Source organism: Anneissia japonica, unplaced genomic scaffold (genome assembly GCF_011630105.1).
Source record: "Anneissia japonica isolate Jap-2015-1 unplaced genomic scaffold, ASM1163010v1 scaffold26_len2425191_cov177, whole genome shotgun sequence".
NCBI classification, from domain to species: domain Eukaryota; kingdom Metazoa; phylum Echinodermata; class Crinoidea; order Comatulida; family Comatulidae; genus Anneissia; species Anneissia japonica.
In genome coordinates, this window is record NW_022685220.1 from 734895 (window position 1) to 751731 (window position 16837).

Consider the following 16837-nt stretch of genomic DNA (forward strand, 5'->3'; position numbering starts at 1 on the left):
AAAAAACAGATCATCATTTTTAAATTAATTTGTGTATGACTATGAACCTTTTATTTTCATTTTTTTTTTATTTTACTAGCCCTCTTTGTGATGACATAGATATTTCGGAAATGATAAATAATTAAAAAAAAACCAACACTGGCTCAAATTCGTTTACACTCGGTGGCGGAGGTAGCAAGGCGAACCAACTATATTGAATGCTGTTTACACTCACAATTTCAGAGTTATAGATAGTAGGCCTACAATGATTAAAACGGCAAAGCAAGACCAAATCGTCTTAATTCACGACATCACATGAGACATTTTTTCCATGTGGTATCCATTCCTTTTCGATATCTGCGTAAATTTTAGAACTATTTGTTGCTCTCCTTAGATGTTTTCTTCAACGAAGATCTAGGGCGCATAGGCCTAAATGGTGAATCCCCACAAATTTCAACATATTTGTGAAAAGTAAACAACTTCATCATTATAAAAATTGTATTTTCAATTTATTTTGGTGGATTTTATTAAATGTTCATAAACTTAAAAAAGAATGTATTTCAATTATTGAATCAATATTCTGACCTTAAATTCCGAATTCGTAAATTCTAGGCCTATTCTAACCTACTCAGTAAGTATACTAATTAATGAGGTTGTGATCATCACTGCATGTGATTGCACATGTGCAACCACTGTGCAGTGTATACTAAGAAGTTCAAATGGGGAACTGATTTTCCCCCGATGGGGACCTAGACGCCCCCCCCCCATACCCCGGCCTATTTCAATTTACTCTCCTGTTACTTTCAAATTTCTCCTGCTACTCAAATTCATAAATAAACCCCTGATTTTGAGTGCAGATAACTTCAAAAGAGAAGGGATAACAGTTAATCTGATGCCATATTTGTGTAATATGGAGGAATATAAGTTAGAATACCAAGTGTGACCTTGATAGCTATTACCAATCCTGAGTTATAAGCTTCCAAATTTGGAGGAAATTGCATTTGCGAATCTTGAAGAGCCACGCCCCTTTTTTTTGGTGTCAATATCTCGGAAACTACAAAACCTATAACCCTAATTTTTTTTAAGTGTTGGTTTTTCACATAGTGGATCATCAAAATCTGAGAGGGTCATACTGGAACTTTTTTGAAATCTTGTTGATTTGACACGGAATGACCCTGTAGGTGATGCCTATGGTATGCTTCTTGTGATTGGTGTGGTGTTGATTTTCTGCCTACAGTAGGCCCTAGTCTTGCATGGCGGTATTGCTGTTGCGAGTCAAAACGGTTACAATCGGTTGTCTTAGGAATATTCCTCTCACATTGCCAAAACTCCGCTCAGAAGTTTTTCAGACTCCTCTTATTGGCCTTGTAGGGTTGGCATGTTTGGTACTTGCTAAAAAAAAATCACTTGTGATTTTTTTCGCAAGTATTTGGGAATGAACTGAGCATCTTGTTTGATATCCAGTAGGGAAAAACATCAGTGCTGTGATATTTTCCTAATGCAGACATGCATCGAAGTGGTGTACTTTATTAAAATTGTTATTAAATTGTTTTTAGACCTAAGAGAGTTAGTAAATAGTTTAAAAATGTTTATAGTTTGTTTAAATAAACATTTTTTAACTGCGTTAAATAGTACAAATATTCAATTAATGAATCATCTTGACTCAGAAATACTGTTTTGTTAAGCTACTAGAGAAACATTTGTATAATTTTAGGCCTACGATTAATGTAATTACAGTAGAACCCCTCATTTACGAACCCCGATTTTACGAATTCCCAATTTTACGAACGTAATATAAAGGTGATGACGTCATAAAAATTGAAGCGATAGATTATAAAAAAAAAAAACCTGCTCGAATTGTACCTGTTATTACCATGCATACAACACAACACACAATACTATACAGTACTATGTAATTCTCAAGTTAAGGAGGCCCTCTAACGGACCTCTTCAAAGTCGAAGTGTTTTTTATGGCTTCACACATGTGCATGCGACAAATTTTACTTCTCTTCGTTCTCAGCTTTAAAATTCAACATAGTGCTTGATTGTTTTATTGAATGATCAATATATATAATAAACAAGTATCTATGGAAGTTGTGTTGGAATAAAATCCACGATCTAGGTATTTAAGAAGGTAAAAATGTCCGATAAAAACAAATTTGTGCAGGGCCTAGAGTGGGATCAGAATGCTTAGAAGCTGCCAACTGTAGGCCTAGGCCCCCTCAGACTTAGCTGCGTAAGCCTGTAGGCCTAACCTAGGCCTAGTTTATGCCAGTGTAAATAGTATCAGTGCAAATATATAGGAATTTGGGTCAACCCCGATTTTACGAATACCCAAATTTACGAACGGCTCTGGGCCCGTGCCGTACGTAAATGAGGGGTTCTACTGTACCATATTCTTACTGTACCCTTCTCTAAACTTGACCAACCTTGACCTTTTTATCACTTATATTTTTTCTTATTAAAATAGTTTTCATCAATTTTGTTAACTTTAGGTATCAAATAAACCATTAATGGACTTAATACGAAGAAAATTTAAATTGAATCAACCATATGCAGGTGTGTTTCTCCGCAAAGAAGACAGGTTAGTGATGATTATGATAATTATTTTTTTTTTTTCTGTTTTGGCTGTAACCCATGAACTGTAGCTTTAATTTAAGAATACCTGAACGTTGTCGTCACTCTATTCATGTTTGTTGCAACGTGATCCTCCATTCTACATCGTAGAGCAGGAGCACTACACAGCATACTTAGCTGTTTGTTGAGTTTTTTTTTCAATTGTGTAATGACTAGCTTACCTAACTTAAGACCCTGTAAAGCACATAATATTAACAATATTATTTCCTTTGATAGTGAGGAGGAGGGTGAAGTAGTAGAGAGCCTTGACGGCATTTATCGTGTAGGGACATTTGTCCAAGTCCACGAGATGCAGGACCTTGGAAATAAACTGAGAATGATTGTGACTGGTCATAGAAGGTATGTACATTTATGATTAAACAAACAGAGCTGACCAGGCTCCACAAATTCAATACGATACAATACAATAACTTGTTGGATTCCCCCTACTTGAAGCGCCAAACCAAATTATATACCTTTAGGCATGAACAAACCCACTTTCTCGACGGCTGGAACAAGTGTTTTTTACGGTCAGACAACAAGAATTTTAGGGACCACTAGTCTGTGGACAAGCACTTTGAGAATAGGCTACTTCACCATGTAATGCGTAATGATTTCACAGTACTTATTAAAAGTCCGACTCTTGACAATACGCAGCATATTTAAATATATAACAAATTGTCGGCGCACAAAGAGATATCAAATGGAAAACTGACTAGGCCATGGTTATGCACTGCACTGCGTGCATCAACTTTGAGTCGCCGACACTTCCGAGATTTATGAACGGTTTAAAAGAAACAATGTAGGCCTAACTCAATATAAAATTTGTTATTTTCTGCAGTAAAATGATTGAAAATGAATTGTTAATTGTTAGCCAGGTCTGTCATAAGACTTTAGCAGGCACATATTTTCGCATGATGTCATACCTGTTAGCCATCAGCCGTGTAGGTCTGCTGCATGTGGTCTGTTTACAATATAAATTCGCACTGGTATAGTCTATATATACCAGACATATGTAAAGACTTTGGGTGCACAGCTGTAATAGTTGATTAGTTGAGTTAGACGACATGAGTTGGACAACATGATCGTACATGACGTACAGGTATTATTTTCCTGAAGACGATTGAAGCAACTCAATTGAATCGTCGAGACTCAACTACAACAGTTCTTTTTAGAACTACTTACGTGGTGTACCGCAAGTTTCAACATATATATAATATTCTGTTATATTAATTAAATATTTATAACTATAACAGGGTTCTCGCCTCGCCGGTCAGCCCTGTCCGGCTTTCAAATTTTCGACCGGCATCTAAACTGCACCATTTTTACAAATATTTTGTCATCCTTAGAAACATAATTAAACTTGAAATACCTTGCTAAAAAATCAAGGGCTTTTAAATGTAAACGCCCTATTCGTTGAGAAAATAACAGTAGAAGTACATGTCCCCATGGTTATGTTTATTTTTAATTGACAGTCTTGCAGTGGATAGCACCACAACATACCCATTTATTCAGAATGAGTGTGCACGTCTTTGAAAAAAAGGTTTAACAACTGTTATAACACACAACAGAAAGCAAACATAAACGCCATAGCAACAAAGAAGTTAAAGATTTTATTATGATGCTCAATGACTGAATTAAAATGACATGTAAGAAGTGAACGTACAAAAAAGTAACACTTCTCTAAAATACAGCTGAACAATTCCTACCACTGAGACCATGGCACATGTTTGTATCGCTGAACAAAGTAGTCGGCTATTCCCTTCTCGCGGAGCAGCAGTGTGTTTACATTCCTGGAGGCGGCGTTCAAAGAATCAGATCAGAGTCTAGTGCGTCTACATTCCTAAGTTGGCGGCGTTTAAAGGGTAAGCATACTGTATGTGACTGACCTTGTGTCAGTCTATCGTGGGAACCTACTTGTGTAGGAACGTTTCTTACTGAATTCACTGTTACTAGGCAATTTGCAGTAATGCCAACTGGTGGTATATGCCTATTTCAAACAGTTTATTTCCGTTCATGACAAAGCATCGATACAAAACAAAGTGAATTGATTTTATTTCTGAATGGGACCAGTAGCGGCAGGATTTGGCAGACGGGGATACAATGTCTCCGATGGGGTGGGCAACAAGAGTGTGAATGGGCGTGGTCGGGCGTCACTCAAAATTTTTGGAATTGTTTTTACGAAAATTTAACGGTGTCAAAGGCTTATTTAATCGATTTTAGAGTCTAATACAGTCGAGTCCGCCAAAGTCGACTCTGTTTAAGTCGAAAATTTGCGTCAGTCGAATTCTTTCCTATGTATTACTGTGTAAATTGTTTGTTTAATTCGAATTTTTATAAGTCGAGTTTTGGCTATGTCGACGGAATTTTCCGGTCCGGATAGGCCGATTTTAAAGTAATCTCAAGCACACAAGTCGAAGTTAATGGATTTTTTTTTTAATTTTTAGAATTAATATATCTGGCTTAGTTGACAATTCGGAGATTGAAGAGGAGAAAACTGATCCGGAGAAGGAGATGGAAAAAGAACAAGATACAGAGAAGACAGTCAGCGAAAATGCAGTAAAAGGCGTTTTGATGGTAGATGTGGAGAATATAACTCATCAGCCATTCAAAATGAATGAAGAAATTAAGGTAAGATTTAAAATAGTTTAGAAATATCTAATCTTTTAGGAAACAGTCATGAAAATTTGCACCATCAGTAGAACCTCGATTTTACGTAGGGCGTACGTAAAACCGGGGATTCGTAAAATTGAGGTTGAGTTAAATTTGTGGTGTCTTTTGACCTAATATGTATGTAACACTCAATAAACGTATGTTACGAATGAACGGTGTTATCTACACCTAGGCTAGACCTACAGTACAATTACTGTACTGTAGGCCTAGGCTAGGTCTACGAATAAAATTATGTGTTTATATTCATCACTTTACGATGTCATAATAAAGTGTTCAAATAAAACCATGTGTCTAGTGTATTAATTCATCACTTTATATGTTTTACTAAAGAACATGAAAATATTGTAAGATATACTTGGCAATTCCCCTTCATGGCCTGCTGAGACAAACTAAAACCATGTGCACTGCAACCAATTAGCAACCAATTAGCGTTGGTGTACGAAAACAAAACCCATATGCACTGCATTTGTCAAGCAAACCAATTAGCGTTTGTGTACGAAATTTTGCCTACTGTACAGTAGTTTATTAGCATCATGTCATAATGCTTTAGCTTAGAACTAGGGTAGGTATCTCATTTCAGAAATGGGGATATTCCACCAACCCAATCATCTGTGACTGTGGAAATGAGCCTCAGACTATACAACATATCTTGCAATGTAGCATACTTGAGGATGCCAGCACCACCACAGATCTCGCTGGGTACAACCACGAAGCAATTAAGTGTGTTCAGCTATGGCTGGGCAATATTTAGCGTTGTACTGTAAAAGTTAAAAGGTAATTTTCGCGGTACATTAATTTTCGCGCATTTCAATTACAAAGCAGCTACCACGAAAATGAAAACATCGCGAAAATCTATTCGCAGAAAAAAACACTTCAACGTACTATAAACAATACCACGGCTGACGCGCCCTGGTACGTATGCGAGAAAGTTTACTTGTGAATTAAGAAAGAGTGTAAGCGAGAGCACGGTTAGGGGAATAAACAAGTCTTATTTAGCAAAACTATAGAGTCCCAACCAGCTGTGAACGTGCTGGGAAACGAGGCTGATAAGAAAATACGAACATTTATGAAAAGTCTTGTGCTTGCATCAGCCAAGGGGTTATTTTGGAAATTCCCTTAAAGTGTTTTTTTAAGTGGACCAGTAAATTATTATTTTTACTGGTCCTCCATCCCTTTCACTAGCCACTATCTTGCCAACTTTGAAAGGCCCATATACCATATTTGTGACATGATGATCATGCTGCCCATCACAGATGAAATGATGCCGCGAAATACTGCAAAACCTTGAATCGAAGCCCACAGTGTTTAATCTCGAGAGGAAGCCCATCTCGAATTGACGCCCCCCCCCCCAAAAAACAAACTCTTTTGTTTTTTAGCAAAATTAGCCTCGAAAAGAAGCCCATGGGAGCATAGGCTTCTTTTCAAGATATTAGTCACATACACTGTACATGAATTTCATAGCTTGGTTTCAAGCTTCATGCTTGGTTTATACAGTAGTTTTGTGATTTAATACCAAAATTTAAAAAAATTTAAATACACTCCATGATACTGATTATGTTACAGTTGCCTTATTTATTGTTTTGCAGTACAAATTCACAAAATTTACAGCATTCATTTTGAAAAGAAATCCCCTTCTTTACTTTACTGCAAAAGTACTCTCGAAAAGAAGACCATCTTGAAAAGAAGCCCATCTCAAAAAGAAGCCCATCCAAAGTTCGCAAAGAAAAAAATAAGACCAGGGCTTCAATTCGAGGTTTTACGGCATAAATGAATGAATCTCTATGTACAGTGTGCTCTCCCAATACCCCAAAAATTTAATTACTTAATACCAAAAAAAATGAATGCTTTTATATTGTTTTTACATGAATTTTCGGTCTGACATTTTTTTCTAAACACAACACATTCTCCGCAGTCATGATGCGACTTGCTGGTCAGTGGTTGTTGTCGCGCCTCCTGAACTCTGCCCGCTAATTGATTAATTTTTTCTTGGGGTCATGTGGATAGCTAAATATCCCATGTGCTTAGCTGTGTGATAACGTGAGATCACCCAAAGTTTCATAGTACGTGACAGCTTTCTGACAGGAACAACCTCAGTGTAAACCAATAAATTTTTAATTAAAACAGATTTATTAAAACAAATAAGAAACCCTCATGGTTTTGTTTTAGAGTCAAATCTAAGTAAAGCTAACAAATTTAAATATAATTCTCTACAAATTAGCAATGTTTTTGAGGAATGAGTGAAGCAATGCATTTGTACATGTACACTGATGAATCTAATGACATCCATCCGAATTAAACATACTGAAAAAGAGTCAGAAATTGTAGAAACTTGCTTCGAGTTCCTTTTTCGTTTCAGGTTGATTACAATCGATTTTTAAGGATTTTTATTAAAATAGAAGGTGTAACTTTCACTTTATGTAACAGTCATGTTTACTGGTGTGTCATTTTAATATATGGCAATGCTATTGAGACTGAACTAGCTGTACGAGTTGTTAAATCCTAGACAGCGATGATTATTGCGTTATTTTGTCTGGAAAACTTTTTGTTAGGTTTTTAGCGAGTGAAATCAGATCAGAGGGCAGTTAAAAAAAAACAGTTCAGAGACAGAAATTGCGCCATTATATTTACCATAGTGATTTGTTTGAGTAGCGCTCTTTTATTTATAAACATCTACACTATGCAAAACCAAAAACTGGCCAGCGCATGTGCATTACTATGTAGCGTTGCGTTGTGGGATGGATACATGACATGATGGAGAAGGTGATTTCCCCCTGTACGTCTAGCTAGTGCGTGATAGGCTGTTCGTAGCTGAAAATGACTATGAGGTACAGAAAATAGCGCTCTTGTTTACATTATCTCTGTGAAATATTTTGTAAAGACATCGTTATGAGGTGAATGAGTATTTTGTCAGACTTTAATTGAAATTTTAACTGGTCAAGCGACTTGTTATTGGGATAATTAACAGGTCCAACATGAATTTTACTAGCCATTGGCCGGTGGACCAGTGTTATTTCAAACCCTGAAAAATATAGAAAGTGTAATATTTTAATATGAAAAACATTTTTTAAAAATTGGTTAATTTTTTTTAGTAGGGTCATTGATGGGCAAACATGTGCTTGATGCCCAAAGTTTCATGACAGCTTGCAGACCGGAACAAGCTCAGTGTAAATTGATTAATTTTTAATTAAACAGATTTATTAAAACAGATAAAAAAAACCTCCTGGTTTTGTTTTACAGTCAAATCTAAATAAACCTTAAAAATGTAAATTTCATTCTCTTACATATTTAGCAACATATTTTGAGTGAAGTTGTGCATTTGTAAGTTACACTGATGAATCTACGACATTCAATTCCGATACAGATGCGCGCAGTTTAAACGTCTACTGGAAAAATGTCAGCCATCGTAGAAACTTGCTTTGAGTTCCGTCTTCCTTTCAGGTTGATTGCAATTGTTTTTTAAGGAACTTTATTACCGTTTAGGCCTACTAGTGCGTCGTTTTAATCAACAGATAATCTATATGGCAATGGTATTGGGGCTAAGCTAGCTAGCTTATGACGGTTCATTTACAGGGTGTTGTGCTAGACCTAGTTGTTGGTCCAGAAATTGCTGTTTACTGACGGTTCGGTTTGTAGAAGTTGATTTTTATGTTCCGGACCAAATAAAACTTTCAGAATTCGGATTAGGGAAATCCGGTTTTCGGAAAGTATTTTTTGAAGGAAGAATAGGAATGGTTTTATGACTTGAAAAAAAGTTTGGTTTAGCATAAAATTCTGTTTTCTGGGCATTCAGAGATTCCATATATATATTTTTTTGTAGTTAGTTTCATTTTATTTATCATCATAACAATCAATAATTAGTTGTGAATTTGAACATCAATATGTAGTCTAGGCTTTCCAGCTTGATTGGGTGACTTGAAAAGACATCCATCACTGCTATAACAGGTCAGCATGGGTTGATTTCAGGGCTGTAACTGAAACTAAAAACTGCCGTGTTATAATCAGCGTCAATTTTATAACGCCGGTGATTATTTATTATTTTATTTTTTTGCCGACATACTTTTTTCCTAATTTTGAGGGCTGGTAAGAATACCATATGGTTTGTAGTGTTTCAGGAGTAGGGGGTATTTTCTGTCCATGGTTATAGTATGGCTTTAATATCTGTTAAAATAGAAAACCGATGAATTGGGCACGACGTCTTATCAAGTTTAGCTTGAGTAAAGAATTAATAACAAACAGATTTCTGGAAAGTCATTTTTACCTGTTTACAAACTTTTTAAACATAACGTAAGGTACACAGGCGCACCATGAAATGTATCATATTGTTTAACTGCAAAGTTTCCTATTATTAATAGGAACCAAAAAACAAAAAAATACTACGGTAAAAATAGTAAGGTAGGCCTACTGTATTTATTTGAATAAACACACCCCTCAAATAATCACCCCTTCTAGAGCCTCATTTGCAATAAACACCCCAGGGCTTTTGTTTTTTCCTCAAATAATCGCTGTCTTCCCACCCAAGTGACTGTAAGCAAATCTAAAGGAAGCAACATCAATCTCAACACATTCTATTAATGCTCTACTGCAGTAGAATTACATTTTTTCTAACCTGGTTGAGATCAATAAATCTTCATGATCACATAAACACATTTTGACGGTAATTATGTGTTGTTAGTTCCATATTTACAGTGAAATTAAGGGGTGTTTATTTGAGTAAATACGTATCCATTTACACCAAAAAAATAAATGCCTCCCTAGAATATAATGCCCGCCTCAACCTTTCCACAAAAACTCTTCTCAGCAATAAACATGGTATTGAGAACCTGTAACTTAAAACCCAACTTGCAGGACAATATGATTGTACCAATTTATTATAATTTTGTTCATTTCCCTAATAGGCTTTAACAGCTGAAGTGGTAAAAACCATTCGAGATATAATTGCTCTCAATCCATTGTACAGGTAAGTTCAAATATTCCAAGTATATTTCTAACAGTGTCATTGTCCTTACTACATTGTACACACAATTGAGTTTGAATATTCAGTTTATTCTAACAGTAAAGCGTTGTCAATATATTTCTAAGTAGGAGATTAAGGATTGAGTTAGCATCAAAATTCTTTCCTAATGTTACAGCATTTGAAGCAGTAACTACTGTGGTAGCTCTGCATCCACTTTTTTTTTAAATGCTTGTTTTGTCTGCAGAGAGTCAGTTGCACAGATGATTCAAGCAGGGCAACGGGTGATTGACAACCCTGTTTACATCAGTGATCTTGGTGCGGCATTAACAGGGGCAGACTCCAATGAGTTACAAGAAGTACTGGAGGAGATGGATGTAGGTGGCATTTCTATGAAAAGGCTATTGTTACACCACTCATAACTAATTTCTGATTAGATGATATTGTATGTGTGAATTGTATTATGAAAGTAACAGAATTAGGTATTGGTTTATCTGTGTGCCTATAAAATATAATTCTGAATGAGTAAGTCCTTTTGTTTTCATGTGCGTCCCACCTAATAGCCAGCAGAACCTACGACCTGTTGGTATGTGATGCTATATTGACCTGTTGCAATTTGACCCTGCAACTGTGTTGTATATGGCCGGCCATACAAAGTATATATCCATGTTAATGATGATATTAAGAATATTAATATACAGTACAAAATCGTATATAACAAATACATAATAAAATACCCTAAGTCTTGCTGCTATCTTATATCTAATATTTGTTGCCAATCATCATAGAATAAGCAGAATTTTAAATATTTTTTGGTAAATTCACTTTTTTTTGTTTTCTTAGATACCAAAGCGTCTAATGCTGGCCCTTAGTTTACTGAAAAAAGAATATGAGTTGAGCAAGTTGCAACAGAGGCTTGGAAAGGAGGTAATTTGCACATTTTTTGTACAGATTTTCCTCAGTAAGGTTCTGCAGTACTATATTTTGTATTGATTAAATATGTTTGATTTTTGTATTAATGGTTATGTTTTATTTTTAAGTTATAGTCTTTGGTGTTGCATTCTTAGGGTTTTTAGGTGTCATCCATTATTTTCATCATTTTTACGAGCGTACAAAACGTATGCTGGGGGTGGGGGTTGAAGGCATGTGTACGCTTTTAAGAAAGTACAAAAATGATGATTTGGAAATGTTAGCATGCGTTTTTGTGCCTAGCCATTTCCCTAGAAAGCCAAAGTTTACCGTTATATATACACTGGTAAATTTTCAGTTTTCTCAATTGTTTGTAGACAGTGTCATCTTACACCCCTGATTAACAATGTGTTGATAAGCATTGTGTACATATAAACAATTTCAAAATACAAGGGAAATGCACTTTAGCTCTGTAAATTTGAATGAACTGTAAGCCAGTACAGTAACCACAAACCGCAGCCTGACACTGACAGTAGGGTAGCAGTATTGGGACCATGTGTTTCACTGTGCTGTGAAAGCCTACCTTATTTTCTTCTCCCTTCTTCTACTTCACTAGGCCTAATTCCTACCTTTTAAATTCAATGGGCCTACATCACTCCCTCTATTTAACATTTTAAAACACAATTTATTATTTGTATTCCATGGATACTCATGATGCCATAAATTTTACATGTTATCTTTTACTAAATACCAGCAGTCCACAAGGAAGATTCAAGCCTAGGTGAAAGGTTAAACATGTGCTTCATTTGTTGTGCGTCAATTTTTCTTAAACTTGCTTTCTACTTGCTCCGAATACTCAATTATTTGTCCATGTGGTAATAAATTTAAATAACATAAAATGTTTATTAATTATTGTTTAATGTTTTGATGAATTGTTATTAACATATTAGACCTATATGCAATTTAGGTCAAAAATGGAACCTACCAATAGTTGGCTATGAGGTTATTGGGCCAGGATTGAGTTCATATTTTTAGATTGGTAAATTATTTGTGGCACTGTTTCTCAGTCTGTTGTCATGTTAACCAAACTAAGCAATCAGTTATACTGTAGTGTTGGTATTTTACAAGCTGCTGGTAGCAGAGTAATTGTAATGATTGTTTCTTTTTAAGGAAAGTGTTATAAATGTCAAAGGGAAAAAAGGTCAAAAGAAAGTAAAAAAAACCCAAAAAAACAACACACACAACTGATTAAAAAGTTAAAGGCAATTTAAATTCGACAATTGAACAGTGTCAGCAAGAAGAGTATGTTTTGTACTCTTGTGAAAATGATGAAAATAATGGATGACCCCTTAGATACTATACTACCGTATATAAATTTACCTCTAGTGTGAGCAGCTAGATCAGTCAGCTAAACTGGTGGTAGCCACTGTGTGTGCGCTGAACCATGGAGATTTTTAGGTCCTCGGTTCAATTCCCATCACACTCTCCTTGTGTTACAGCTAGAGGGCTGAAATACAAGTTTCAAAAGAACACTATCCTTTAGATGAAATGTTTAAGCTGTTGGTTCCGTGTGCAAAATGGCCCAAGTGCATATTAAAGAATGCAAAGAGTAGGGGTTTGTCCCCCGATGTACATAAAGCAGCTCAGTTGACTAATCTGGTGGTAACTACTGTGCGTGGAGATCTGTAGGTCCCCGGTTCAATTCCCATCGCTGCCTCTCCTTGTGTTTCAGCTGAAGGGCTGAAATACAAGTTACAATATTGCACCGTCTTTCGGATGAGATGTTTAAGCTGTTGGGCCCGTGTGCATTTATGACCCATGTGCATTTATGACCCATGTGCATGTTAAAGAACACAGTACACTTTTCGGAAAAGAGTAGGGGATTGTCTCCCGGTGTACTGCCCAATCACCACCAGGAGGACCCCACTGGAAATAAAGTCTTCTTCTAGACTTTTGTGGGCTATCCTTGGTGTTCACACCAAATAAATTCAATACTGTATTTATAAATAAGCTAAATTTGTTTATAATTTGTTTTTCTCAGGTGGAAGATAAAGTGAAAGCAACTCATCGGAAGTACATGCTTCAAGAACAGTTAAAAATCATTAAGAAAGAGCTAGGCCTAGAAAAAGAAGACAAAGACGCAATTGAAGAAAAGTTTAAAGACAGATTAAAGGTAATAAAATAAATGCTATGTAAAGTATCAGCTTCCATGGGGTCCCTCATTAGGCCAAGCAATTAAACTTGCGCATTGAATTGAAATATATGGGGCTTACCATGAAAAACCACCAGCAGTGACCAAAACAACAAAGTTTACTTTTTAATATACGGTATTCATATTAATAAGAAACCAGTATGTCTTTCGAGAAGATTGTGGGGGGGGGGTTACCCTGGTGTACTGGTCCATCTCAAAGCCCCTGCTACTGTTGACTTGATGACACGCCTTCTTGGCCTGTGCATCACACGACAGGACCCTTAGGGGAGCAGTAATTTGCTGTGAGGTTGGCCCTCCACCCGAAAGAAGATGATGGATTCCTTTTACTAAAGCATGCAATACTGCCACATTCTATGCTAATTGTTCAGTTTAATATTAGTGAAAGTATGCCGGTTGTGGGATTGCAAGCCTCATATGTAGATACATTTATCATAAATATATCATTATTATCTATCATGTACATGTTATTTTCTTTATTTTTTAATTTAGGGGAAAAATGTTCCCAAAGCTGTTATGGATGTCATTGACGAAGAGATGAATAAATTGTCTTTCTTGGATAACCACTCGTCAGAATTTAGGTTAGATTGATATTATGATGGTTGTCTAATTATTATTTTTCTAATTATTATTTTTACAATAAAAATGGTGTAAATTATTTTCATTAGGTATAATAGAGTCTCTGTCAAACATCTGTCAAATAATTGCATTGCTTACTAATGTATTGGATTACAAAAGTTACCAACATTTCAACTGAAAGTTTAAAAAGACCTTTGGTGAAATCTGGAAAAACTAAACATGCATAAATAAACATAGTATTCCTCTTTTAAATTATCAAATTTATATATAAATGAAATTGTTCTTTACTCTTTATGTCCTCCCATGATGTTAATTTGACTTGTGTGTGCCATCATTTTTAAACCAGAATTGAATTACATTAATTAGTTGGAAAATGTTTTAATCTTCAATGGAAAGCTAATAATATACCACAACCCTTTTCAATAATTACGATAACATTTTGTGCTATAATTTGATAACGCACCAGTGAAGGTTGTCAAAAACCCATAAATATAACCATCATAAATTTTTTGGGGAGAAAAATAAAATAAATCGAATTTAATAATCTTTACAACAATTATAAAATTATAATTGTATTCATAACACATTCATCAGACTTTTGATTTCAATCAGAGATGAACATGCATTTTTTTCAACGTAAAAACAGTAAACATCGAAATTGCCTAGCTGTCTTTAATATAATCCTCTCTACAGTTGAAAGTATTTGGTCATTTTTCAACAGGAAGAGTTCATTTGAAAGCATCATTTATTATTATTCTAAATCATATCTAAACATGGATTTGGTTGGTTCATTAGTTTCATTGGACCAATCAGATTTATGAAGTCCATTAAAAACTCCTCCCTGATGCTTATGCATTACAAGCATAACCATCTGATGCTCACATTGGTACAGCACACTCTTGAGTACTGTACCAGGCAAAGTAACTACATTATGCATATTTTTAAACACTAAGATTGTGATCATATGCTAGAGAAAAAGACAGAGGTCCTTATGAAGCAAGTTTTAAGCAGTAAGATTTATATTATGATATGAGTAGTTCATAAATGTGAGGTCTCACTATAAAATGAGTTTCATCGTTATAAAAAATCAAAAAATGAGTTAATATTACATTTTGGTAGATCACATTATAAGCTTTAATTTAGTCTTTGAATGGCTTCCCTAGGATAAATAGATTTAGAGATGTTAGCATTTAAAGTTTAGGTGTATGAGAACTAGGTTTTGAGAAAATCGGCCTCAAAGATAAACTAACCTGTACAAATAATAGGACTAGAATTACAGAATATGCCAAGAGAACACTGTTTTAGTAAAAAAATTCACTTAAAAAGTACACAATCATAAAATATAAGTATCAAGTTATAAAAAACATTAAAATCAAAATTTTGTAAAAAATGTTGCCTTTGACCTATTTTGGTGAATTATCTCTATGATTTCACCAACGATGCATCTCATTTCATGGTGAGACCTCACAAATATCAGTGTTTGTAAAAAACATCATAGTTTTCTGAGCAGTTCAGATGTCGCTGCCGGCGTGAGCTGTATGGTTACTGTACATTTTCAAATGTGTTAGGCTACTGTATGTGTGAGTGTGATGGTGAAGGTACAGTGTGTGCTAGGCTTGTTGTGGTACAGTAGTTTGATAAAGAATATTATATATTTGTATTGAAATATGAATGAAATACCATATAAAGTTTTTATGGTACTTGTTTAATTTGTAATATGTGGAAACACCCTAAATTATAAATGAAATGTTCCAAATCACTACGCGCTTGACCCGTAGTCCACAGTGTAGTGCACGTCTGCCTATCCTTGAGAGCATATTCAGTGAATTATGTTGCACTGCTTGCTAAATGTTATCGTAATGCATTTGCCAAAAAAAGTAGAGTACAGTGGTACAGTAAATATACTTGTGGCATCTAAAATATATTTAATGTGCATCCAACCTAATAGCCAGCAGGTCTTGACCCATGACCTGCTGGTATGCTAAAGGATGCTATATTGACCTTTGCCCATCGCATGCCAGTTGCTGTTTGACCAGCAACTGGTTGTACAATGAGCATACATTTTAATATTTTCAGATTGCTTTTCTTTGTTTATAATTCCGAAAATTATCAAAATGCCTCTGACAGGATTCAAAACTGCGACCTCTTGCATTTTATTACACAATGTATTTAGGGTTGTTTTAGGCTCAAATCAGCCAGAAATTTGAAAGTGTCCCTGTGACCCCTCCTGGATTTTACTTCTAAGAATACCTTGTTGTGTCAAAAAAAAGAATCCAAAATTTCAGTTTCAATTTCCAAGCAATTTTTAAGCTGTGACCTTTTGAAATTTGGGTACCACACCCCTTTTTTTTAGTCCTGTAATGGCTCCTTTAGTTTTGTACAGTTTTGACGATGCTATATATTCTGGGATAACGAAGATAAAAAGTTGTAAATTGCTACATAGACAGGTATTTAGCCCCTCTTTCAAGAAATACCATTCAAATTTGGGTAGCACATTTTTTTGGAATGTAATATTCCCCAAAAATTCCCTCGAACCATTGTGTTCGCTATTTTAGATTGCCATTATTTATACATATAACATGTTTCCTAGTGGTTATGGTATCGTCCTTCAGAGTGGAGCTGTTTTCATCAGCTCTGCATATATTTTTGTCCATCAGGCAAGACTTTCTTTATACCTTGTGTTGCGAACTTATTTTTTTTTTTAAGATTGTCAGATGAAGTCAGAAAAAGAATGAAAATAAAATTTTGTTTTCTTAGGTTAGACTTTTTTATACCTTGTTTTGCAAACATCATCATCAGCGAAAAGAGTGGGGTCACAGAGGTCATTTCGGCTTTGTAAACTAGTAGTAAAATGACGTGTAGAAGCTGAAATTTTGCATCTAGGCGCTGTTTGGTGTGAAATTGAACCGCTGGTAATATCT

At 35.3% G+C, this 16837-nt stretch overlaps 1 protein-coding gene across 1 annotated transcript in view; it reads left to right on the forward strand.

Moving 5' to 3' along the window:
- The window catches only part of LOC117108799 (lon protease homolog, mitochondrial-like), a 40733-nt gene that overhangs the window by 1743 nt on the left and 22153 nt on the right, over positions 1–16837 (forward strand). Inside the window, exons 2-9 of the mRNA XM_033250948.1 lie at positions 2475–2563; positions 2833–2955; positions 5043–5226; positions 10164–10225; positions 10467–10596; positions 11063–11146; positions 13170–13301; positions 13830–13918. Coding sequence (XP_033106839.1) covers positions 2475–2563; positions 2833–2955; positions 5043–5226; positions 10164–10225; positions 10467–10596; positions 11063–11146; positions 13170–13301; positions 13830–13918 — 893 coding nt within the window. The remainder of the gene's footprint in view (positions 1–2474; positions 2564–2832; positions 2956–5042; positions 5227–10163; positions 10226–10466; positions 10597–11062; positions 11147–13169; positions 13302–13829; positions 13919–16837) is intronic.